Genomic DNA, 23,854 nt, shown 5'->3' on the forward strand with positions numbered 1-23,854 from the left:
CTCTGGGAATTGTAGCTCTGTAAAAGCAATAAGCGCCTCACAACATCAGCAGCCTTAACAAACCACAGTTTGCAGGATTCTTTGGGGAAAGGCATGACTGTTTAAAATGGTATGATACTGCTTTAAATCTATAGTGTAGATGGAGCCAAGGGGAAATGCCCTCATGAGGAAAGTGGATGGGTGAAAAGCCAGGAGCTAGTATGTTCTTCTAGGGAGCAGTTTCTCTCATTAAGTTGCTTATAGAATTATACAGGAGCTCAAAACTAGTACAGCTCATCAGCTGGAGTGTTATCCTTTGACCCTAAATCAAGTCAAACCACAGACCCAGTTGATAACTTCTGCTCTCTTTTCTCTGTCTGTGAAAAAAAGAAAGGGCAACTGACCCAAGCCATTATTCTGAAAATAACAAAGCTTAGATTAAGGCTTTAGGCATCATTGATTGCTGTGTAAATAAGCTTCCCCTATGTGTTCCTATGCTATTTAATTCATTTATGAATCACTCGCCATAAAACATCCCAAAGCAATTTAACAATAAAGACTGCAAAAGTAAAAGCAACTAAACTCCCACCTGCCATAATTACTAGGTGCAAGGGGGGGGGAGAGAAACTGTTTGCAATTGTCCACCAGATGGTGCTCCAAATATATCCATTGTCCTGAAAGTTAAGAAGAAGAACATGCTTTGGTAGATAAGATATAGACCTCCAAAACTACAGCTTTAGTTTACTGCATTGATCTCTGGCAAGTTAATTCACTCTACCGGGACAGCCATACAAAATTCTTAATAAAAAAACTGGCAAAATAATACCAAACTGCTGAACAATTAACACCAAGCACTGCTGAAATCTGAAAGTTCCTTTACATTTTTTTAAAGAAGGGAAACTAGTTGAGAACCATGCTTTGTCACTGCTCTATTCTACATCCTCCTTGAGTGGTTTTGCCAGTCTGGAATGTGATGCTGAACTATGATAATGCTTCTTGCTTGAGCCTTGATGGAAGACGGAGAGAGAGGCGTGTGTGTGCAAAAGCCTCTGGATTTCTGCATGGCTGGAATGTAGCCAACTGTACAAAGGTTTAAGTCACATATTTTGATCCACCCATTGTTACCTTTGCCCTGCCTTACATTATTCTATAAAAATATAAATTTGTTTCATCTTCTGGTACAGAAGCAGGTAGAACAAATGCCAAGAAGACAAAAGGAAGGAAGGAAGGAAGGAAGGAAGGAAGGAAGGAAGGAAGGAAGGAAGGAAGGTCCAATAAAAGAGAAAAACAATACAGTGGAAACACAATTATTATTTATTAAATTCGTATACCTCCCTTCATACCGGTTCACAGAATAAAAAGATAAGATGATTACTCAGCAACATGTAGATTATGGGAGAAAGCACCACAGGGATACAGTGGTACCTCAGTTTTAGAATATAATCCATTCCGGAAGGCCGTTCGAGTTCCAAAACCAAAAACTCAATATGGAAAACTCAATACAGAAGCTGAGCTTCCTGTTTGACTTCAAAGGCATGTTCAAAAACTGAAGCATTGACTTCTAGGTTTATGGCATTCAAGTTCAGAAATGTTCGTCAATGGAGGCGTTTGAAAACGGAGGTACCACTGTACAAGAAAAATACTGCAAAATATATTTTTGTCTCTATGGACAGTCACCATCCCAAACCATGGGTCTCCAAAAGTTGCACCCTGCTCACTTTTAAATCTGGAACTGCCCAACACTGGAATATGGGCCCTGGAAGACGGGCCACAATGAAATTCAGCCCACAGGTTGTAAAAGGTTTTCCCATTTTGTTTGAAACAGAATAGTTACAGCCTTAATTTTTCATGCTTGATAACACTACTGATAAATACTAACTGGACAAAGAGAGGTTTCGTGTAACTCCTTCCCTAAAAAAATAACTTCTAGCTTTTTAAAACTACTTTGATACACATTCTGGGAACTTGGGGCGGTGGGGAGGGACACACGTTTAAGATGGGGGAGGAAGAAAAAAAGCAGAAACCGACTTCAACCTAGAGAGGGAAAAGGTTGGTTCAGAAGGGTCAGGGGACCAATCCAGGAAATCAGAAGGGAGTTAGTTTGTTCTTCTTTCATGAAGATCCTGCTGCACCCTGCATAGGGCATGTGTTGAAAGGAGACCTGGATGCACTGAATGAAGGTTCTGCTTTACAACACTTCTAACTGTACGCTAAAGTTAGGGGAAGGATAACTGCTAGGGGAAGGATAACAGTTGTGCTTTGTATGCAGGAGGTCTCGGGTTCAACCCCTCTCACCTGCACTTAAAAGGTCAGGTAGCAAGAAAGGCCTCACTGCCGGAGACCATGGAGAGCCACAGGCAATGCAATGCAAAGCTAAATAGGCTAATATGTGTGGCACTTACATAACGCCGTGAACCTATTTCATCACGGCTGCAGCATAAACAAGCAGGGATCGGCCGCCACGGAATAAAATCCATTATTTTGCAACTTATTACGACATCATTTGTATAAATAAAATGACTGGTACACCCAAGGGAACACAACAGTATAATTATAAAATTGCATTATGGCACTATCTGAAAAGATTAAAGTTCAGCATTGCAAAAATGCAAATACCCAATTGGTCTTAAAGGTAGACCAGTGAACAGGGACACTTATTTATTCGTTTCAGTATTATAAATTGTTTCATATAAAACACATTGTTTTATAGTATACTGTGTGTTTCATTCATGTTGTAACACACAGTATTACAATAAAACCAAAGAAAAACGTAAATAAAAGAAGAATCCTGAAATAACATTGTTGGGTATATTCAATGGAGACAACCAAGGATTATTATAGAAACATTTACTTATTGGTTATGTCAGGGAACTGATATCGGAGCGAGAGGCAAAGGGGAGGCTCCCAGATTATGCTGGCGAAGGTCCCAGCAGCAGGGGGAGAAACAGCTCAGTAGAGGGGGAAGCCAATCAGTGCAACACCAGGGATAAAGGGGGACAGACGGGGGAAGTGGAGAGAGGACTCCAGGACTCTTCACTGGACATCAGTGAGGAGAGCCCAGGTCCTCCGCTACCCACACCTTCCCTGCGCAGAAGACTCCCGCGCAGCGAGAGGAGGAGGAGACTGGGTGTCAAACAACTTTTATTTTGGAAGAGGTTCAAGAAACGTCCACTGACGAATTCTGCCAGTGACTGAGGCAGCCACCATGAGAAGGGGCTGTGCAGTTAGAAAGTTTTAACAAGGCAAATTAGCCAAGAAAGGCACCAGTTTACGCACGAGTAACTCATACCCATTACAGGTTACTTATTAATGGCAGCAAGAATGATAGCTAGGAACTGCAAAAGAACAAAGAGTTTAAATGGACAAAATTGGTATAATGTAGTTTCAGACATAGCACTTTAGTAGGATAATGCTCATCCCAAACCATTTAGGACTTTAAAGCTTAAAACCAGTACTTTCAAATGGAAATAAGCCGGTGCAACTATTACAGAACCAGTATGAGCTCTGACTGCCTAGCCCCAATGACAAGCGGTTGCATTCTATACCACCTTCGGTTTCTCAGACTGTATTCACACAGCGGTTTATTCTGTTTCCCCAGCATTTCCCTAACTATTAATTTCTGTACTATATTTGAGTTTACACATAACATAAAGACCACTTCCGGAAAACTAATGGTATATAGTGCATGTTTAGCAACCATTCCCATGTTTTTTTGATTCCAGGAAAGAAATCTGTTTGCAATTCCCTTAACCTGGAAAATCGCAGGAGAAAAGTGACAAAATTTGGTGTGGTGTACGAGTATAAAGTACTTTCTAGCTGTTTACATGGGGGAATCAAGGATGGATTGAAGCACATGTGTGTGGAAAGTATCAACATTGTCCAATGACACAAATTCTTGAGCCACACCATGACCACTGGTGTGAATGTAATTTAGAATGACATAATAATAATAATAAATTTTATTTATACCCCGCCCTCCCCAGCCAAGACCGGGCTCAGGGCGGCTTACAACCAATAATAAAAACAAGTTGATTAAAATACAATTTAAAAAACAAGATTAAAATGCAACATTAAAACATTAAGATGCAGCCTCTTTACAGGAGGAGAAAGGAAAAAGAGGGGGAGGGAATCAAACTGATTCTAAGCCAAAGGCCAGGCGGAAGAACTCTGTCTTACCAGCCCTGCGGAAAGAAATCAGGTCCCGCAGGGCCCTGGTCTCATGAGACAGAGCGTTCCACCAGGCCGGAGCCAGGGTTGAAAAGGCCCTGGCTCTGGTTGAGGCTAATCTAACTTCCTTAGGGCCCGGGACCTCTAGGGTGTTGCTATTTATGGACCTTAAGGTCTTCCGTGGAGCATACCAGGAGAGGCAGTCCCGTAGGTATATGCCAGTATATTGGACAGAAAGGCATAACACAATATTCCACATGCCCAAATGCACACTCAGTCATCTTCAATGGCAGCCCCACACAGACCATATTACAGTAGTCTAGTCTGGCTGTAACTAGTCTACCATGCATGACAACCATGCATGTAGTAGATATACTACAGCTGCACAATTCTTAACCATTGTACAAGAGAACTTTGCTTTGTTGAGGAAAATGCAAGATGGCGGCACACGGGGATAAACACGTGTGACTCTTAACGTGGCTCAAGTTGCAGGCATGCAAGAGTCATAAGGCAGGAACTCCAGCCTGCATTAATCTTCTTTGAATCCCTTATCAAAAAGTTTCAGAAAATGCTAAGAAGATGCATCGCAAATGTCAAAACACAGGAAACATCTAAATCATATTAATGTTGGCCAATTATTTCCTTCATGCTAGAAAGTAATCATTGCCAAGGTACACAAACGTGTAATCTCCTGCCTACAGTAACCAAGGATATTATCACATTATTTTAAACTCCTAATTTATTGTAACTGGTGGGTCCAATAACTGTACAGTGGTACCTCGGGTTAAGTACTTAATTCGTTCTGGAGGTCCGTTCTTAACCTGAAACTGTTCTTAACCTGAATAACCACTTTAGCTAATGGGGCCTCCTGCTGCCGTCGCGCCGCTGAAGCACAATTTCTGTTCTCATCCTGAAGCAAAGTTTTTAACCTGAAGCACTATTTCTGGGTTAGCGGAGTCTGTAACCTGAAGCGTATGTAACCTGAGGTACCACTGTACTCTTAATTAATGGATCTCATCCAACACTAATAGGTCATACCAGTTTAATTAAAGACTCTTGGACAATCCATATTTGCTGTTTATACTGCACATTGCTTCATTTTTATGTAAAAATAACCCTTGGGTGTAGTCAAACATTTGATTAAGGTTTTAAAAGCCTTTGCTACATGACCTGTTACCCATTTCCTTTTTATGAAGGCGTGTTTAATGCCTTAATGTTTGCAGTCTACAAATAGCAACCTTTGAGCTTTCAAATGTTATCTGAACACCAACCCCAGTTACTGCCTTGAGCTAGGGCAGGTTTAAAAGCATTTCAGGGTAAGAATTCATCATGGGCTGCCACCAAGCATATATGCAGCCAGAAGCTGTACCCAGTATCAGTTCCATGAATCCCAATTTATTCACTGAGTGGGAAGATTGACAGAAATCAGGCAGCACAAACTGGAACCTTTCCCACCAGAAAGTACATATATAGTAATGATACCTTTCTGCTATACTTCCATTTATCACCTAAAAACTACTTAAGAAATTAAAAGGGGGGGCTCTCTCTCATTCATACCATTCACACCTGAAGACTGAATTTTACCTTTTTTGAAAATGAACTTCTCTTGCTACACAGAAGCAACAATGTGGTAGTCAGTTTTGTATTTAGAAATGTAAAGGTAGCAGGGATGTTTTCATATTTTTTTTCAGAAATTGTGCATTTATCATGGATACTTTTTTTGTATTGCTGCTTGAAAACATGTGTTTCCAAACTTGAAATATAGGTGTGAACAATGTGTACCAAATAAATAAATAAAAAGAACAAGAGTTTAATTTGATAAAAGTTGCAAGAAGCTGCTGCAAAACCACAATACAGTGGATGCTCGGGTTGCAAATGTGATCTGTGCAGGGTGCACGTTCGCAACCCGCAGCGTTCGCAACCCGCAGCAGCGCATCTGCACACGCGCGGGTTGCGATTTGGTCTTCTGAGCATGCGTGACCTCCAAAACCTGGAAGTAACCCGTTCTGGTACTTCTGGGTTTTGGAGCATCCGTAACCTGAAAAAAAAAGCAACCTGAAGCGTCAGTAACCCGAGGTATGACTGTAGATTACAAAATCTCCTGCAGTTAAGTCTGTCTCCCTCTTACATATTTCAACCCAAATAACAATAGTATCCAGTTATTTACCTATATAGGTGACCATTGTCCTCAAAATCCTCTTTGCCCCATCTTCCTTTGATATCTTCGATAACATGGTTTCTCAGGAACTTTTTGAGGAGCTGAACTGTTTGGGTGCGGGTCACTTCTGGGCTGAAATTTTGATTGTGCTGCAGCAGTCTGTGTAGCCAGTCAACTGCCTCCGAAGCGGTGAAGCAGCGCTCATAGCTTTTGAAGCGACAGCGGTGCTTCCGTAAAGGCATCCCACCTCGGAAGAGCTCAATAGTCTCATTCCACTGAGAAGACAATAAAGTATACAAAAAGATTTACCCAAAGCCAAACAAGTGCTTGTTTGCTTAGACATAGGCAGTGCTAGGGAAGGTCAAAGGAAGCAGGTAAAGAAAACTTACTTGGAAGTGGAGGGCTTCATAAAGCAGGAAAAGTATTGCCCCCAGACCTACAAGTTTTTCTCCACATACCAAAAAAGTCATTTCCTTATACCCCAAAGCTAAGGGTTTGGGGGGGATTTCTCCTTAAACTACAAGAAATTACCCCCAAAGGCAGTAACTAGCAATTATACTTCGGTGCAAAATACTCTGCAAGCTGATACAACTGAACAACCTCCAAAGAGATTGTTAATTATCCAGACACTGACAAGACAATGTAATTGTAGTATCTCCAAATCTGGGAGAATTGTGTAGTTATTAACCAAATGAAAAACAACAAAGCCAGCGGACCTGATGGGATACCTGCCAAAGTCTTCAAAGTAGGGGGAACTGAACTTAGACAACAACTTCACAAGCTCATCAAAAAAATCTGGGAGAGAGAGGAGAGCCTAGCAGACTTTAGGGATACCAAAATTATCCATCTGTTTTAAAAAGGTGATAGAACAGGTTGCAGAAACTATCAAGGCATCTTTTTATTAGTGGCAGCTGGCAAAATTTTTGCAAGGATCTTAGCAAACAGTTTTCTAACAATATCCAAGGCTACCTTTCCTGAATCCCAATATGGTTTTCGACCTTCTAGGAGGACAATCAACACGATTTCACAGCTGCAAGAAAAATGTAGAGAACAAAACCAGCCCCTGTAAAGGCTGTTTATTGACCTAAGGCCTTTGACACTGTAAATCGTAATGCCCTGTGCCCTTCTGAAAATTGGCTGCCCAGATAAATTTGTGAACATCCTTCAGCTCCTCCACAATAATATGACAGCAACAATCACAGATAACAATGGCTCTCAAAGTGAACCATTCACAGTGGGATCAGGTGTTAAACAAGGTTGTGTTAGCACCCCATCTCTATTTATCATTTTCATTGCCATGACCCTACACTTTTTCCAAAGGAAACTCCCCACCAGAGTAAAAACAGATGGAAAGCTCTTTAATCTGAGTAGGCTGAAAGCAAAGATGAAAGGGAGAAACGAGCTAAGAGGAAGGCACGATTGGCAAACCCTCACCATGATCAACTCCTGCCTGGAAACCTATGTCCCCACTGTGGAAGGGCATGTGGATCCAAAATTGGCCTCCACAGTCACTTACTGACTTACTGTTAAGATCGTGTTCATGGAAGACAATCTTACTCGGCTACAAGTGATTGCCAAAGAACAGAAGATAAAGGTGTGGGGGGATAGAAGGGAAACAAAATGAAATACACTGATATGTGTATGTGTGTAGTGGACAGCAATGTTAGAAACTCATATACGTAATCTAGGTGGCAAAAAGCTCCTTAAAACAGTATTACAGTCACCAAAACTGAATGACTAGTTGCCATTTTGGTGCCAGATGGCTCGAAAGTCCTATTTTTCAATACACCTTCAAGCAGAGCAATACATTTGGTACCAGCTTGGCTGCAGGAATTGCTGGAAGGTGTACAAGGTGCCATCCAACCGACTTAGGTACTCCACACTGAATTTGTGTAGGGTTGGTGGTGGTAGAGGTAGAAGATAAAACCCACCTGTGTAGACCACGGCCTGGTTCGCACAATGCACCAAGCCACTAAACACAAGCTGTAGCCAAGAGAAGACTTGGCTCAGCACAGCACAGCAGCAAAACGTACCAAGCAGGGGGAAAGTGGCTGTGTGCTTCTTTCCTGAAGACTGCAAAATTGTGTCACCTCTTTAGTGTGTTGTGCCAACCATCTACTGCCTTGATGGAAGGTATGGTTATGCAGAGAATGTAACTCCGTTGTGATGGAGACATAATAAAGCAAAGAGAACCTTTGCCCACAGGCCAGCTTTTGATTTCAAAATCCTGGCATGCAAAGAAGAGGGTCTTTTCCACTGAGGCTTCACTGGTCTGGCCCAGGGGAACAGCAGATAAACTGGAGAATTTTGGCACTTCCGCATGACCTGCTTATTGAGCATGCATCTTTGTTTGTTTGCAGGGAGATTAAATGGTTGCATCAAAGCAAGTGTTATCCCAGAGTTTCCACGACATTTTCCTATCACTTGCTTTATCACGAAAATTGTGCAACCTGAATTTATCAGTATGTGATGACATCCCACTCAAAAATAGTGGTATCCTGGAACCAATCTCTGAATGGGGCAAGTAGGTTGGCTAAAAAAAGCTGCTTCTGCAAGTTTCTGGAATGCTCTCCTCAGGGAGGTTCACATGGCACTTTCATTCTATGCCTTTAGGTGCCAGGTGAAAAGGTTCCTCTTCAAACAGGCCTTTGGCAGATTAATATTCTATGCCCTTTTAAATGTGTTTGGGACAGGCGGTATTGGTTTGTTCTTATTATGTATTTTTATTATATATTTTTATGCTGCCCTGAGATCTTCAGATAAAGGGCAGTATGCAAATTTAATAAATAAAGTCATAAATCAGTAGAAGTCTGGGAGAAGAGAAACTTCAAATGTACAAAGACTGGAGGACCCATCGTTCAGTGCTTTGCTTGCAGGAGATTCTGGGTTTAACTTCTGGCTTCATCTGCTAAGGATCACCTAGTCATTGATAGGAAGGACCTTCTACCTGAGACCCAGAAGAGCTACTAACAATCAAAAGCAGCACTGCTGGCCCAGAAGGTCTGACATGGACTGACATAGAGCATCTTCCTAGATTAATGCTGGAAAACAGGAAATGCTGCCAGCTGCCTCTGTGGTCCTTCTAGAAGGGCAACTCCTGCGTAAGTGGCACAGCGCGCCTGAATCCCCACGTTCATTGTGGGGACTGGTCGCCGAAGAACCGGATGGCTAGAGTTCTAGCTACCTGGTAGCCCCATTACTCTTGTCCCCAAACTTCCAGTGATGCATTTGTGCAAGGTTTCGTCTGAGATAGGCTCAGCCCTGGAGGAGCGGCAATATGAAGATGAATGCGCCCCTGAGCATGTGCAAAGTGCGTTTCTCGCTCACGCTCGCGGGAGCAAAGGGAGGCCGGAGCCCCGGGCAAAGAAGCGCGGCCTCCGCTAAGCCGCCGTTCACTTACCAGCCGGGTGGCGCGGTAGGGCCCAGGCCCCACCAGTCGAGGCTCCATCGGCCGCCACGACAGAAGAGTACTCATCGGCCCGTTTCCACGGCGACCGGCCGACACACTACGCAACCCCCGCGAGGGAAAAAGTTTGAATCAAAGACGCGCGAATCCTGATTGGACCGTGTTGAGATCACGTGGCTACTCGGGACGCACCCGATTGGAGGGTGGCACTTTAAGGGGCGCGTCTTAACCCTTCAGTCTCATTCTCTTTTCTACACGCACACGCATATATGTAAATAACCTCTCGTTCTCCCGGCGTCCCCACAACGCAAAGAACTGATTGGCTGTGCTTCAAAAACGTCAAGGGCTCGTTTTGCATAGCGGCGGGTGATGGCCAATGGGCTTTCTCTCCCTTACTACCGGTTGGCAACAGCGGGGGCGGGCCGAGAGGAGAAGCAGAACGTGCCCTGATTGAGAATTCTTGGAAACTCGGAAGGCGACCCTGCGCATGTTTTGCCGGAGCGGATCCAGAGAGCGCCGCGCCGCGGGAGCTGCTTCTGAATTCCAGGGCCTGCAGCTGCGGCGGGGGTGGCTCTCTCGCGCGCTTCTTTCCATTACACCGCGGGCAAGTCACGTTATTGTGCCTCCGCCGCCCGCGCAGCCAAGGTCACTTATGCCGCTGTTCCATTCCTGCGGCGGGCCTGTTGTTTTTTGCACCCTGACTGACTAAACCCGATGTTTATGGGCCTGAGCGCAAACAGCACTGCCCCCTCCTTGCGATTCCCAACAAATTGGTATTCGGAGCCATATGGTACGGCCTCTCATCATGGGCATGAAATAGTCGCTGGAAGCCTCACTCCCTGCCAGGCCCTTTTTAAAACCACCGGCACTACAATTTGTAGACAGCGAATTCCGTGCGTCTGTAATGCATCTCCCGGGATTCAGATCCACCGGGTAGCCCCTATTCTATTACCAAGAGGGCAAAAAGCTATGCATAATTTCACACAAAAACCTTTCAAAACAAACCATTCGGGTTTGTTTTACGCATCTTCCTCTCATTCAACTGTTGATCACTGTAGTTCCCATGTTGCAACCGCTTCCAGCTCCGTAGTATCTTTAGGTGCAAGATTCGACTGGACTTAACCATCCAGGGGTCCTTTACCTTAACCTTTATCTTTAGATAGCGGCAGTGGAGACACAGCTTTGCAATACCCTTGCACCGCTACAATGTTTCTATAATTTGTCTCCTGCCTTACACAGAAACTAAATTACTTGGCTCATCTACTTAAGTACTGTTTATGTTTTCATATGTATAACATATATGCTGGAGTGTGTTGCACCACATGCAGATTACTTGAAAGAATCTAAATCTTTTAGAATCAAGGTTTAGACAATATCAAAGAACTGGTTATGAAACCAACCCAAAAGCCCTTTCATTGTGTTTCTAAATTTAGAGGATGTGTACAGTGAAATGGTTACTATCCTGCCCAAAGAAGGAAATATGTTGATTTCAATCTATGGAGAGGAAGGAATAATTTCCCTTGTACGTATAAACTGAGCTATGTTGGAAGAGCGAAAAATGAATTGTATATTAAAACAAAGTTTGTTGAAGGATGGGTGATCTTTATTATATTTTGGAATGCGAAAGTTGGTGAGGATGTAATACAATATTCATTGTTTACTCCCCCCCTTAAACCAAAACATGTATGTCTATATTATATGTGTGTCTATGCCCCTTTTTCCTCTTTTTTTTGTAAGAAACTCATTAATTTTTTTAAAAAAATGATTGGCACTCTAGGATTTCATACAGGAGTCCTTCCCTTGACAGGATTCCTTCAATGGAGATGCCAGGGACAAAACCTAGGGAGGGGCCCTTTTTGCCTGTGAAGAATGTGTTCTAACTACTGCTAAGGAGACAGGGTTAGCCTTTCAAAAAGAGGTGGAGGTCAGCGCTCTCATAGGATCTCTTTTTTTGCAACATGAAGCTCAACCTGCAGAAATGCATGTCTACAAAACAGAGGTAGCCAACCTGTGTGGTCTCCAGCTGTTGTTCATCATCCCTGACACTTGGGCTCGGAGGCTGGGACTGATTTTAGCAGCAGGTGTAGCACCACAGAATTGCCACTCCTGCCAAAGAGGAACTAACTTGATGTTTTACATTTTGGGACTTAGAGTTCACACTAGCTCCAGATGTGCAGGTACATAGTCCTCCATACACAAATATAAGCATTGTATCATTTTACAGCCCAGTTCTAACATACATTCATGTGGAAGTTTCAGTAAACTTCAAATTATTTTCACTGCAAGTTAAGTAGTGGTCAGAATCCAAGGGAAGTTTCTTTCCATCTTCAGTTTTCCTTGAAACATGCAACCCATAGGTATTGATATTCTCAAGTACATATGATTCGGTTCAAATCAAGCTTAAGCTCAGGGTACAGGCAACAACCATTGTCCCTCAAACAAGAGGCTTGAGATTATCGTTGCAACCAGTTCAACCTTTCCAACAATACCTCCTTCATACCCTAAGGCACCTTAGAATTACAAAAGTCATTTTTAAGACTAAATAGTCATAGTATTTCATATGGTACAGTTTTATAAAATACATTAATGTTTACAGTAGCTGTATTTGACAATGAGGTCTATAGTTGATAAGCTGAATTCCATTTCATTGAGTAGCCTTTAGACCTTAGTAATTTACAACACCAGCCCAAAACAATTGTATCTTTGTCAGTGTTCAAAGTACTTTTGTATACTTATCAGGCACACTTCATTTCCATAATGAATATTCATATGCATCTCCAAGAGTATTAACTCAGTATTAACTTATTTCATACATTTTTTAAAAATATGTACATTGGTGCTGAAAATTTCATGTCAGTGCCTCTTCTTAAGCATTAGATTAACCCTCCCTCCCACATAAAGATTATATCCCAAATAATTTATAGTAAAAATACAAGGTTTTTTGTTTCGTTTTGGAAACCCACATATAAAACAAGTGTGTGCTGTACACCTATGCATCTTGATTGTCAAGTCAAAACATTCAATCATGTTGTGTGGCAGAATCTTTCATTCAGTTTTGTCTCTGGCAATGCCGTTTTGTAAAGTCTTGGGGGGTCTTTTGCCTCTGGTGTAAGCATGGTACCAAAAGTGCATGAACAGAATTAAAAACAAAGTGCCATAGAGCCAGATGATGAACATAAAGATTGGATACTGGTATGGGCAATGATCCATAAAGTAGATTTGTCCTATATGGATGGTAACCATAATGAACTGGATCTAAAACAGGGGGAAAAAACATAGTAAATAATTAGGTATTTGTTTTAATCACACAGTGGAGGTGGGGTGGGGGGAGTTGCAGCAGAGGAAGGAGGAAACTTTCTTTGTAAAACATCAAATGTACCGTATTTTTCGCACCATAGGGCGCACCGGACCATAGGGCGCACCCAGTTTTTAGGGGGGGAAATCAAGGAAAAAAATATTTTCCCCCCCAGCCCCAAAGAGCAGCGTACAGGCTGCACACAACCTCTCCCTGCCGGAGGGGTTGCGCGCAGCTATGGAAGAAGGCAAGGCAGCAAGCGGGGTGGATCCCGCTCGCTGTTTTGGCTTCCCCTTTAGCCCCGTGCAGCCTCTCCCTGCCGGAGGGGTTGCGCGCGGCTATGGCACAAGCCTGCATTCGCTCTATAGGACGCACACACATTTCCCCTCAATTTTTGGAGATGAAAAACTGCGTCCAATAGAGCGAAAAATACGGTAAGTAAGGATAGTTATGCGGAACTAGTTCTACATCCTTGTCGATGGGGAGGGGAGGGTATTATGATGCTCAGCTCTCAAAGCAGGCTACTGGACCTACTTTACAGTGGTGCCCCGCAAGACGAATGCCTCGCAAGACGGAAAACTCGCTAGACGAAAGAGTTTTCCGTTTTGGAGGTGCTTCGCAAAACGAATCTCCTATGGGCTTGCTTTGCAAGACGAAAATGTCTTGCGAGTTCCTGCGGGTTTTTTCCCCTTCCCCCCCTTTTTCTAAGCCGCTTATCAGCTGATCCAATAAGCCGATAAGCCGCTAATAGCGCTAATCCGCTAATCCGTCAATGGGCTTGCTTCGCAAGACGAAAAAACCGCTAGACGAAGAGAATCACAGAACGGATTCTTTTCGTCTTGCGAGGCACCACTGTACTTTCCTTTACTTACAGTTACCACCATCCCATAAATTGTGGAGAAGGAGCTAGGGTGCCTCTCTGAGGGCCTCTATTGGTGGAGAAGAGTCCTAATGGTTGAAAGGTTTTCACCATGACAGAGACCTCAGTTTTGGCTAGGGAAGTGGCGAGTTCCTGTCTGCCGTTTTCATACTGGCAGCCCCCAAACTGGATGTTTCTTTGGATCTGCTGCATCCAAAGCCCCATTGTTAAAGAGTTTTTAATCTTCTCTGAGAGGTCAGGCTAAATGGTAGCAGTTCAGGAAACAGGGTGCACAGGCCACGAAATGAGTTCAGCTAGCTCACAGCCATTTACAGCATTCATATGCATCTGTGAGTTAAACCACAGAGCCTAGGGCTTGCTGATCAGAAGACTGGCAGTTCGAATCCCCGCGATGGAGTGAGCTCCCGTTGCTTGGTCCCTGCTCCTGCCAACCTAGCAGTTCGAAAGCACATCAAAGTGCAAGTAGATAAATAGGTACTGCTCTGGCGGGAAAGTAAATGGTGTTTCCGTGCACTGCTCTGGTTCGCCAGAAGTGGCTTAGTCATGCTGGCCACATGAACTGGAAGCTGTACACCGGCTCCCTCGGCCAATAAAGCAAGATGAGCGCTGCAATCCCAGAGTCATCCACAACTGGAGCTAATGGTCAGGGGTCCCTTTACCTAAAGTCAACCTACCCCTAACAAATAATCTAGCTTTCCCCTATGTGTTCTGAAAGTTACTCACCAGTTGTATAGTCGTCAGATGCTTCTTCCACCACAAGTATTTGTGGTAAGCTGGTCCCAAGCAACAGAGTCCATAGTAGGTGTACATGATCACATGCACAACACAGTTCAACATACCATGGAATGTTCCCAAGCCACCTGTGAGTAGAACAAAATCCAGTCTTGAAACCATATACTACCAATCCAAAGTACATCATCTGGGACAAATCAGATATATGAGGCAAAGAAAAGCAAAACTTGAGGCTGTCTCTGGTAGCCTTGTGATCGCTTTGTATGCAACCATAATGGCGTGGCTGTCATTAACAGAAATAATTCTGTGAGGCAGAAGCTTCATGCAGTGGCTGTAAATGTATCTATGGATTGCATCATATATGCCAACTCTATTGTTGCAGAGCCTCTATGCCCGCTCTACATCTTCCTGGGGTGGAGAAACTATAGAGAAGAAACAGCTCTTATTAAAAGCCTTCTGCACACATTAAAGCAGGCATTGGACCCCTCTAGCACTTCAGTAGAAACAGCAATATCCTTGTACCTAATCAAAACCTATGTATGGAAAGTCCACATACTTTCATGCTTTATACTGTGTACAGTGGTGTCCCGCAAGACGAATGCCTCGCAAGACGGAAAACCCGCTAGACGAAAGGGTTTTCCGTTTTTGAGCTGCTTCGCAAGACGAATTTCCCTATGGGCTTGCTTCACAAGACGAAAACGTCTTGCGAGTGTTCCGATTTTTCCCCGCTTCCCCCCCCTTTTTCTAAGCTGCTAAGCCACTAATAGCCTTTTAGCCGCTAAGCCGCTAAGCCTTTAGTAGCCGCTAAACCGCTAATAGCGCTAATCCGCTAATAGGGTTGCTTCGCAAGACGAAAAAACCGCTAGACGAAGAGACTAGCGGAACGGATTAATTTCGTCTTGCGAGGCACCACTGTATATATTTCCCTATGACATTAATATCTCGTCTTTCCTCCCAGGAGCTCAGGGCAGCATACATTCCACCCACTCTGTTCTCAAAATAACCTTGAGAGGTGAGCTACTGTGATGCCCTCCAAGAGCTGCTGGACTTCCAACTCCTATCATCCCTACCAATCATCCTTGCTGGTTGGGGCTAATGGGAGTAAGGGAGTTCAGCAACCTTAGGAAGAAACCAAAATAGCTGCCCCTGGGCTAGGTTGAGAGCTGGCAAGTGGTTGACTGTCTCGGAAGATGGTTTAAGAGTGTACCTTCAGGGCTGAAGGCAGTTTGGTGACAATTTAAACTCTAGTATCCCCAATCCAGGTTCAACACTGCAATCAATATCTTCACATGCAGTAACATAATCAATCAATCTGGGTGTGCCTCCTGCCCTGCAATACTGAGACACAGGATGGTGGCCTAATTTGGGAATTCTGTCCTCAGCCTATGGATGGTATTTAAATTGCAGCTAATCAGCACCTGTTCAGGCAAAATAAATGCTGAGCTTGATTTTGCAGGCCCTCACTTGTTTTAGTTATGTTACCCTGAAATTACTGTCTTCAGATAAGAACTTGAACCAGTTTTGGAAATCTTGACATGCACACTTGGAATAGGTCCAAGCTCCTTTGTATTCGTTTCCAGCTATTCTTGTGCCATATTTTTAAGATTTCCCTAACTCACTCTCCCATACCCTCATCTTTATATTCAAACTCACATTCTAACTGCTTCCTGCCCCTGTTTAGGCTGCCCCACAACCATGAACTTCGAGGTGTTCAGCACTTCTCATTTCTGGAAATGCATGTGGGGTCCAGACTGGTGCATCAGTTAAAAGTGGAGAAAAGTAAGTTGATGCAGACAAAAAGTTGAAAGACAGCACTAACTGCCTGGTCAGGCAATCACAGCAGAGCTATGAACAAGTTCTTTTCCAGCCCCACAGCCCCTTTGTGGTACAAACAATAAATCCAGAAAGTGTATCATTAACCAGAGTTCCCCATTTCATTTTCAGCCTTGGAACAAGCCATACTATTAAACCAACTGGCTTAATATCCTGTCTCGTTCCAAAAGGAAGCAACCATAGATGCCCTGGTTTGGAGGAAGCACTTCTTGGTTTGATTGCTCTTCCCTCTGCAGCACAAGCAAATGGGCAGCTTGTATGAGCAAAAGGCATGTGGTGCTTAAAAATTCTATTATTATTATTATTATTAATAAGTACTATTAATTAAATTACTATTCTTCCCCCAGGGCGCCAAACATCGTAGTAAAAGAATACAATTAAAATAAAAATATATCGAAAACATTTAAAAGCAATTAAGGACATCTAAAAGCAGTTAATCAAAAAGAGAAATAAATGTGTTTTTTATATAAAAAAATGTTTTGTGTACTTTTGATTATGAAATGTAAAAGATTTAAATAAGGTTTTTTAAACAAACAAAAAATCAGGGGAAAGTAGCTGGTCAGTGCAACATAAGTGTTAACTCAAGCAAGCATTTCCCCCATGGCTGAGTGAGGCTGAAGTCTTGCTCTAGAATAGAGTCACAAGCAGTTTCCAGGTTACAAAACTAGGTTACTGAGAACTGACACTTGGCCACTTTTAAATGGCAACAATCTAATTCGGTGGTTTTCATCATAATGGGCAGGGTGGTCCACATTTGACACATAGGACTTGTGCAAAATCCTGCATACTAAATTCTGTTAATAAAGGGCAGTTGGCTTTATATATTTGGGATGGCAGCCTTGAAGATTCTCCTAATTTCTTAAGTGCCTAGCCTTACCACAAGAAAGAGTCACATTCATCACACATAAGCTGCAATGACAGAAACCATCTCTCTCTGTGTGTGCTGTGGAATAATTAAAACTCGCATGCAGAAACCAGAAAAGCAATCTCTCCTAAGCCAAAAATGGAGACTCGCAACCTACTGATATGTAACAGTGCCTGAAGGATTTGCATTTTCATGAAGCCAGTTTAGCAGGAATATCCAAATTACTCAAGCAAGGAAGCCTGCCAAATAATCCCACACAGTACTTGAGGTGTGTGTGTGTGTGTGTGTGTGTGTGTGTGTGTGTGTGTGTGTAAGGGAATATTGTTAAACGTTTTACTGCTGGCTTATAGTGGCATTAACTCTTATGGGCAATTGCCTTCTTCAGGTGCATAGTAGAGCAATACATGCAAAGTGTATGAAAAGGATCTCTGGTTCTTTTATGTCGTTTCGCAAATGAGATCTAAACACACTGTGTTCTCTACTGGGGGGGGGGATGCAGTTCTCCTCTTGGTAACTGCTTATTATCAAACACTTCTCACTTTATTCTAAAGCCCATCAAACCCAAGGAGCAAAATAAGACATGCACTCCACAGAAGACCCACTCCTTCAAAACCTCTTGCTATTGGGTACATCAATCTGGGCTGTGGCAGCACTCAACTAAGAGTACAGTTAAAATTCAGGTGGATGCAAGTGGATGACTATTTCTGCTTTGTGCCACAAACTAGCAGTTATTGACCTTGTTCACATCATGGTAAACCAGGTGTGACTTGTCTGTGGCCTTCTAGATGTTGGATTTCAACTCCACTGCCATTCCTGATCCTTGGCTATGCTGGCTGGGGCTGATGGGAGCTGGGGCCCAACAGCATTTGGAGGGCCACAGGTTAGCTACTCCTTCAGTAAATAATTGCTACCCATTTGGGATGTTTTCCCTCCCATGTACATGGCAAGGAAGAACAAATGATAATTCCTGACTTATTATTATGTCTGAACCGGTCACAGTTCGTTCTTGACTTACTGATAGTCATCTTTTCCGGGGGGTGGGGCAGGGAGATCTCTAGTTCAGACATAACCCTTGGAGCTAGATTCCCCTATCTAGTTGAACTAGTGGGAGGCAGTGTGACAAGTTCTGCTAGCACAGTGTGGCTTTCCCCCCTGCCCAAATTGGTGGCAGAGGCATTTGAGAGAAGCCCAGAACAGCAAGAAGAGGAAGGAGAGGTGGTATCATTCCATTAAACAAGCAGAAATGCTTGCAATGAGTTAATCTCCTTAGTGCTACTTCAAATTCTAACCTAAGCCAGGTTTGTTTCTCCTAAGTGCTAAGCATGGAGGCCAGATCAGCAGCTTCATGGTAAAACTATTAACTAGTTTACTGCAGTGTGGGAACTGGACCATTGTGATGTTTTGGATGATTTTATTGCCATTTTGGACTCAAAAAATCCAAAGCACATTAACTGGGAGAGTTCACAGTGCTGATTAACACAAGGACATCTCACTCAAAAGTACTCAATTTCTGTCCACAGAAAAATCCATTAAAAAAGACCTCATGGCAAACACTTGGATTAACATAAATTAGTATTAGGCAGCATTAAGCTAATCATTTTTAAAAGCCAAAAAAAGAAGAGTAAATAGGATGGAATACATCACTACTCTTCCAAGGGATAATAGAGGGAATTATTTCATTTGTCAAGATCTAATATAGTCTTCCAAAGAAGAGAGCATGCATTTATGAAAACTAAACTTGTCTTGTTCTAAATATATCTGCTGTGATATTAACTTTATTTTGGCTGTTTCACTGTATATCTCCTTGAGTCAATTGTGTAGAAGGCAATGAATAAACTAATGAAACTATATTATTAATAATATAATTACCATCATCATTACTACCACTGTTATTAACAGGCTTCTCTCAAGGCAACACTGCCTCAGGCTCCCCAGGTTAGATGAGATGTCCAGATTATTACCATCTACCACCCCACCCCTTCAAGAGAAACTATCTATGAAATTTGTCAAGTCCCAGCATGCAGTTAATATGAATCTGAGAACAATAGTAATCTGGCAATAGAACACGGGTCAGAAATTGTCTTCTAATTTTTTAAAAATAAAATAGTCTTCTGAATGCCTGTAAAAGCACAATGCAACCTTTAGATGGGATTTTTTTTTTACATGGTCTTTGCGTTAGAAAGTTAGGAAAACCTATAGTTTTCCCTATGCCCCACTGCTCTCCTTTCTGTACCTCCTTTTTTTGCCAAGGTGTTTCCAGTTTCAACAGGCACCCTTCAAAGGCAGAGAAGGCGAAGCAACATGCAAAAGAAAGGGGTTTGCATAATTCAAAGTAAATAACTTGTTGCATCTATGCTAATGCTTCCCAAAGATTTCAGCTTGCTATGGATTTTGGGCCTGAGAACATTCAAGGGTTACATAATAGGGTGGGAAAAGAAACTAGAAATCAGATGGAACTACTGGTCAAACGCCACTATCAATAAACTGCTAAAGCTGCAAAGCTAAAATAGGGAGAAAAACAAAGTTCTTAATCCAACAGAGAGCTAGGCATTCCTATGCTAATTTAAGCCAATATGTTTAAGAACACCTAATTCTGTGCTGGAATCAGTTAATGTGTTGAGAAAAGTAAGAAACCTTAATAGGTTTAAATGATACACTTGCTTCACAATCTATGTATTGTTTGCCTTTTCCTCTGTGTCACTTTAAACAAAAAGCCTTGTGCAAGTTGCCCATTGTTTAGCCACCCAGTTGCAGGAACCAGCCAGAGACCAAATTTGCAGAGTGAAATACCTACACCACCTACCTGGGAAAAGTTGATATGTATACATGACTTTCTAAAGCAGGTGGGGTGCATGCACAGAATTTTAAGGAAAACCCCATAGGTAAAGCAGCAGAAAGAAAGAAATTTCCACTTAGAAACATTGTATTATTTATAAAAGCGAGTTTCAATTTAGAGTCGGAACTACCTGGAGCAAATTTGACTCCAAACCACCAGGTCCAAGGCATGATTGTGTGATGGAATACATGGAGAAACGTAATTTGGGCATTCTTCTTTCGGAGCACAAAGAAGATCTGGAACGATTTAAACAGGTATTATTACTGCAAGTCACACTTAACGTCAGCAGCATGCGCAATTCAGTCTGTGCACTGAATAGCTCATCATGTTTTCATAGCATGTATAAAAATGCATTTATTCACACTGCTGTTCCATGACTATTAGTACTGACTACACATACTACTGCCCAAAATAGTTGCTAGAGTAAATAAATAAATAATCTGTTGGCTTTTGTTTTACAGAAAATGCAGGTGGTTTCAGAGTCACTGAAGTACAGTATATAGAACACCAGTTTTTCCACACAATCTGCTGCTCAATCTGCTCACAATGCATCCTTGTGTCTTGTCACTTGCACTGTGTGTCTCCCCACCACACACACACACACACACACTGGTGCAGGGGCGGACAAAGGGTGTGCGGTGGGGGCGTGCCGCTCCGAGTGTCACCTCTGAGGGGGGTGACAAAATGCTGGGCGGCACTCATGGGGGGCCTGCAGTGCGCCCGGGCCACACGTCTCTCCTGGGAGTGACGCGGTGGCTTGGGCACCTGCAGGCTCCGCGCTGCCCCAAGTAGTCCGCCTGCCGCCTTTCCCTCAGCTGTAGGGCAGCTGAGTGGGAGGAGGCAGGCAGACTCCTTGGAGGCCCCACAGAGTGCCCCAGCTTGCCCTGCACCATGGCGGCTGGTCCTGCCCCTGGGCGCAAGGCACATGTGCCGTCCCAGGCGCCCAGTCAGCTTGCTCTGCCACTGCACTGGTGTCCAGTATTTTAAAAAGACATACCAACTTTCACATGGTTTGTCTGGAAACCAGCCTTGTGCTGCTGTTGTTTCTTGCCACCGCTCATCTGCTACTGGATTTTTATTTTTATTTTTTTGGAGTGCAGAGTCTGGTGCAATACTGCAAGCTATGTATCAGCTCAATAAACACTGCACAGATTTCTTAGAGACTAATCATAACACATTGAGAAGAACCCTGTTGGGTCAGGCTGAAGTGCCCATCTACTCCTACAGCTTGTTCTAACAGTAGTCAACCAGTTGCCCCTGGAAAGCCCAGAAGTAGGATCTGAGTAGATCACTACCAATGATTCCCAGCCACTGGTACAGTGGTACCTCGGTTCTCGAATGTAATCCATTCGGGAAGACTGTTCAAGTTCCGAAACGTCCGAAAACTGAGGTGCAAAGGGCTGTCAGCAAATTCAACTGAGAAGATTGAAAAACACGCAGGGGAAGGCGTTCGACTTCTGAGGCGTGTTCAAAAACGGAAGCATTTACTTCAGAGTTTTCGGCATTCGGGTTCGGAAACATTTGCCAACAGAGATGTTTGAGAACCGAGATACCACTGTATTCTGAGGCATAGTAAAGAGAGAATGTAGTCAGACTAGTAGTCACTGAGAGCCTTGTTCTCCATGAACGAAGTCTTAGAAACTTGAAGGCTAAACATAGTTGACTAAACTACAGACATCATCACTATGAGAAGCAATTATTATGGAAGCCTTCCCATCCATACAAACTTCCCTGCTTCTCTCAATGAGGAAGAGAAAATATGAAAATAAAAGGTTCTCCAGGTGTCCTCACTGCTCAAATAAATTACAGGACGTGGAAAGTTTACATCCACACAGTGGAGTTACCACAACCCCACCTCATGGCGAAGGAGAAATACAATATGCACAAAACAATCTGAAGTATACAAAGGTGCTCCTCATTCACTTGTTAGATTCTACGATCGTGCTTACCGTGTCTAGCAATTCAATGAATTTCGAGAAATAATACAAGTAGCAGGCACGAACCATCTGCAGAGAAGAAAAAGATGTGTTAAAAACTGAAAACATAATGGAGCCCAAATCTAACCTTAGTTGAACTTTATGAAGATTTTTCAAGCTTTCAGTGATGAATTTATGTGCAACAGCCTCATGGTGCACCTCATCACCATTCACCAGGTGATACAATCCAAGGAAACACCAGGGAGGGCATACAGTGGTATCTTGGTTCTCATACTTAATCCGTCCGGGAATCCAGTCCGTTCAACGCCTGAAACCATTCGAAAACCAAGGTGTGGCTTCCGATTGGCTGCAGGAGCTTCCTGCAGTCAAGGGGAAGTCGCGTCGGACGTTCAGCTTCTGAAAAACATTAGTAAACCGGAACACTTCCGAGTTTGCGGCGTTTGGAAACTGATTTGTTCGGCAACTAAGCTGTTCAAGAACCAAGGTACGACTGTACACACAGAGAGTGGAGCTTCTGTATATTTCCTACACAGCAGCATGCAGTGCCCACAAACACCTTTTAAAAACTTCTGCAATGCAATGGGAAGGTGCTAGTTAAACACTCTCTCTCTCTCTCTCTCTCTCTCACACACACACACACACACACACAGAGAGAGCAAATCTTTTCTGCATGTGTGTGAAAAGCTGCATTGGTGTCCATGCTTCTCATGGCTGCTCTTTTCATTACACATATATACACACATTCATTTGCAACTCTTCTGTTGTAGCCAATGCAGTCAAATGACAGCACACATTCCTGGAACTTTGTGAACCACAGTAAAGTCATTACATGACTCACCCTTAGAGCCATAGGTGACCTCGAGTAATCAACTATGTCACAGCGATAGGTATAGCCTGTAGCCCAGCCAGACATAAGGAACTGTAGATGGAAGAAGATAATGATTCATAACAATAACAGTAACAATAGTTTATTTAGATATACGAAGTTCAGGGGTGGTTTTTTCCAATTGCATGGTCAATGTTTCATTTTTTTTTGGACTGAACACAATCCATGTGTATGTTTTAGATTATACAGATTGGCCCAATCTGTATAATCTAAACAATTAGCACTTCTAGAAGTCTCAACAAATATTTCAGTTCTGTTAGCCAAAAACATATACATACATAGTGTTCAGTCAAAAAAATTAATGAAACATTGATTATGCAATTGAAAAAAACACCACCATGAACTTTGTATATCTAAAGGGTTCAGAAGTAGGTTTTGTTTTTTGCTTTTGTTTTTTTTACTTCTATCACAACAGGTGTAAAAAGCAACTTGCCCTGTCACTAGGGCAGCAAAGAGGTTATTCCGGGCAAAGTTAATAGTAACTGGAAGTGGATTTATTTCTTTTTCCAGTTGTTCCTGTTGTCCATTATTTTTACAGAGGTGCATTTGTCAGGGAAACTACTAAATATATTTTTAGGTATGCAAACATTTGGATACTTATTACCAAGGCTATATAATCAAGAGCATCTTACTGAAACGAAAGGTTGCAAAAATTATAATAAGGAGCCGTGTTGGTCTGCCATAGTCAAAATAAAAAAAATTCCTTCCAGTAGCACCTTAAAGACCAACTAAGTTAGTTCTTGGTATGAGCTTTCGTGTGCATGCACACTTCTTCAGATACACTTCTTCAGTGTATCTGAAGAAGTGTGCATGCACACGAAAGCTCATACCAAGAACTAACTTAGTTGGTCTTTAAGGTGCTACTGGAAGGAATTTTTTT

At 42.8% G+C, this 23,854-nt stretch overlaps 2 protein-coding genes across 3 annotated transcripts in view; both read right to left on the minus strand.

Moving 5' to 3' along the window:
* DEPDC1B (DEP domain containing 1B) overlaps positions 1–9,834 on the minus strand; it is a 35,562-nt gene extending 25,728 nt beyond the window's left edge. Inside the window, exons 1-2 of one of the 2 annotated variants that reach the window (XM_082242018.1) lie at positions 9,705–9,834; positions 6,314–6,579 (exon numbers count right to left, since the gene is read on the minus strand). In XM_082242018.1, coding sequence (XP_082098144.1) covers positions 6,314–6,579; positions 9,705–9,779 — 341 coding nt within the window. In that variant the 5' untranslated portion in view covers positions 9,780–9,834. Of the gene's footprint in view, positions 1–6,313; positions 6,580–6,693; positions 6,790–9,704 lie in introns of those variants that run through there. The other variant, XM_082242017.1, reaches the window with a different exon arrangement.
* A 1,457-nt stretch (positions 9,835–11,291) lies between these two features.
* Positions 11,292–23,854, minus strand: part of ELOVL7 (ELOVL fatty acid elongase 7) — a 43,208-nt gene continuing 30,645 nt past the window's right edge. Inside the window, exons 4-8 of the mRNA XM_082242278.1 lie at positions 22,927–23,007; positions 22,101–22,157; positions 20,282–20,387; positions 14,609–14,745; positions 11,292–12,965 (exon numbers count right to left, since the gene is read on the minus strand). Of these exons, the coding sequence (XP_082098404.1) occupies positions 12,756–12,965; positions 14,609–14,745; positions 20,282–20,387; positions 22,101–22,157; positions 22,927–23,007 (591 nt within the window). The 3' untranslated portion in view covers positions 11,292–12,755. The remainder of the gene's footprint in view (positions 12,966–14,608; positions 14,746–20,281; positions 20,388–22,100; positions 22,158–22,926; positions 23,008–23,854) is intronic.

This window comes from Podarcis vaucheri (genome assembly GCF_965113315.1).
Source record: "Podarcis vaucheri genome assembly, chromosome: 11".
NCBI lineage: Eukaryota > Metazoa > Chordata > Lepidosauria > Squamata > Lacertidae > Podarcis > Podarcis vaucheri.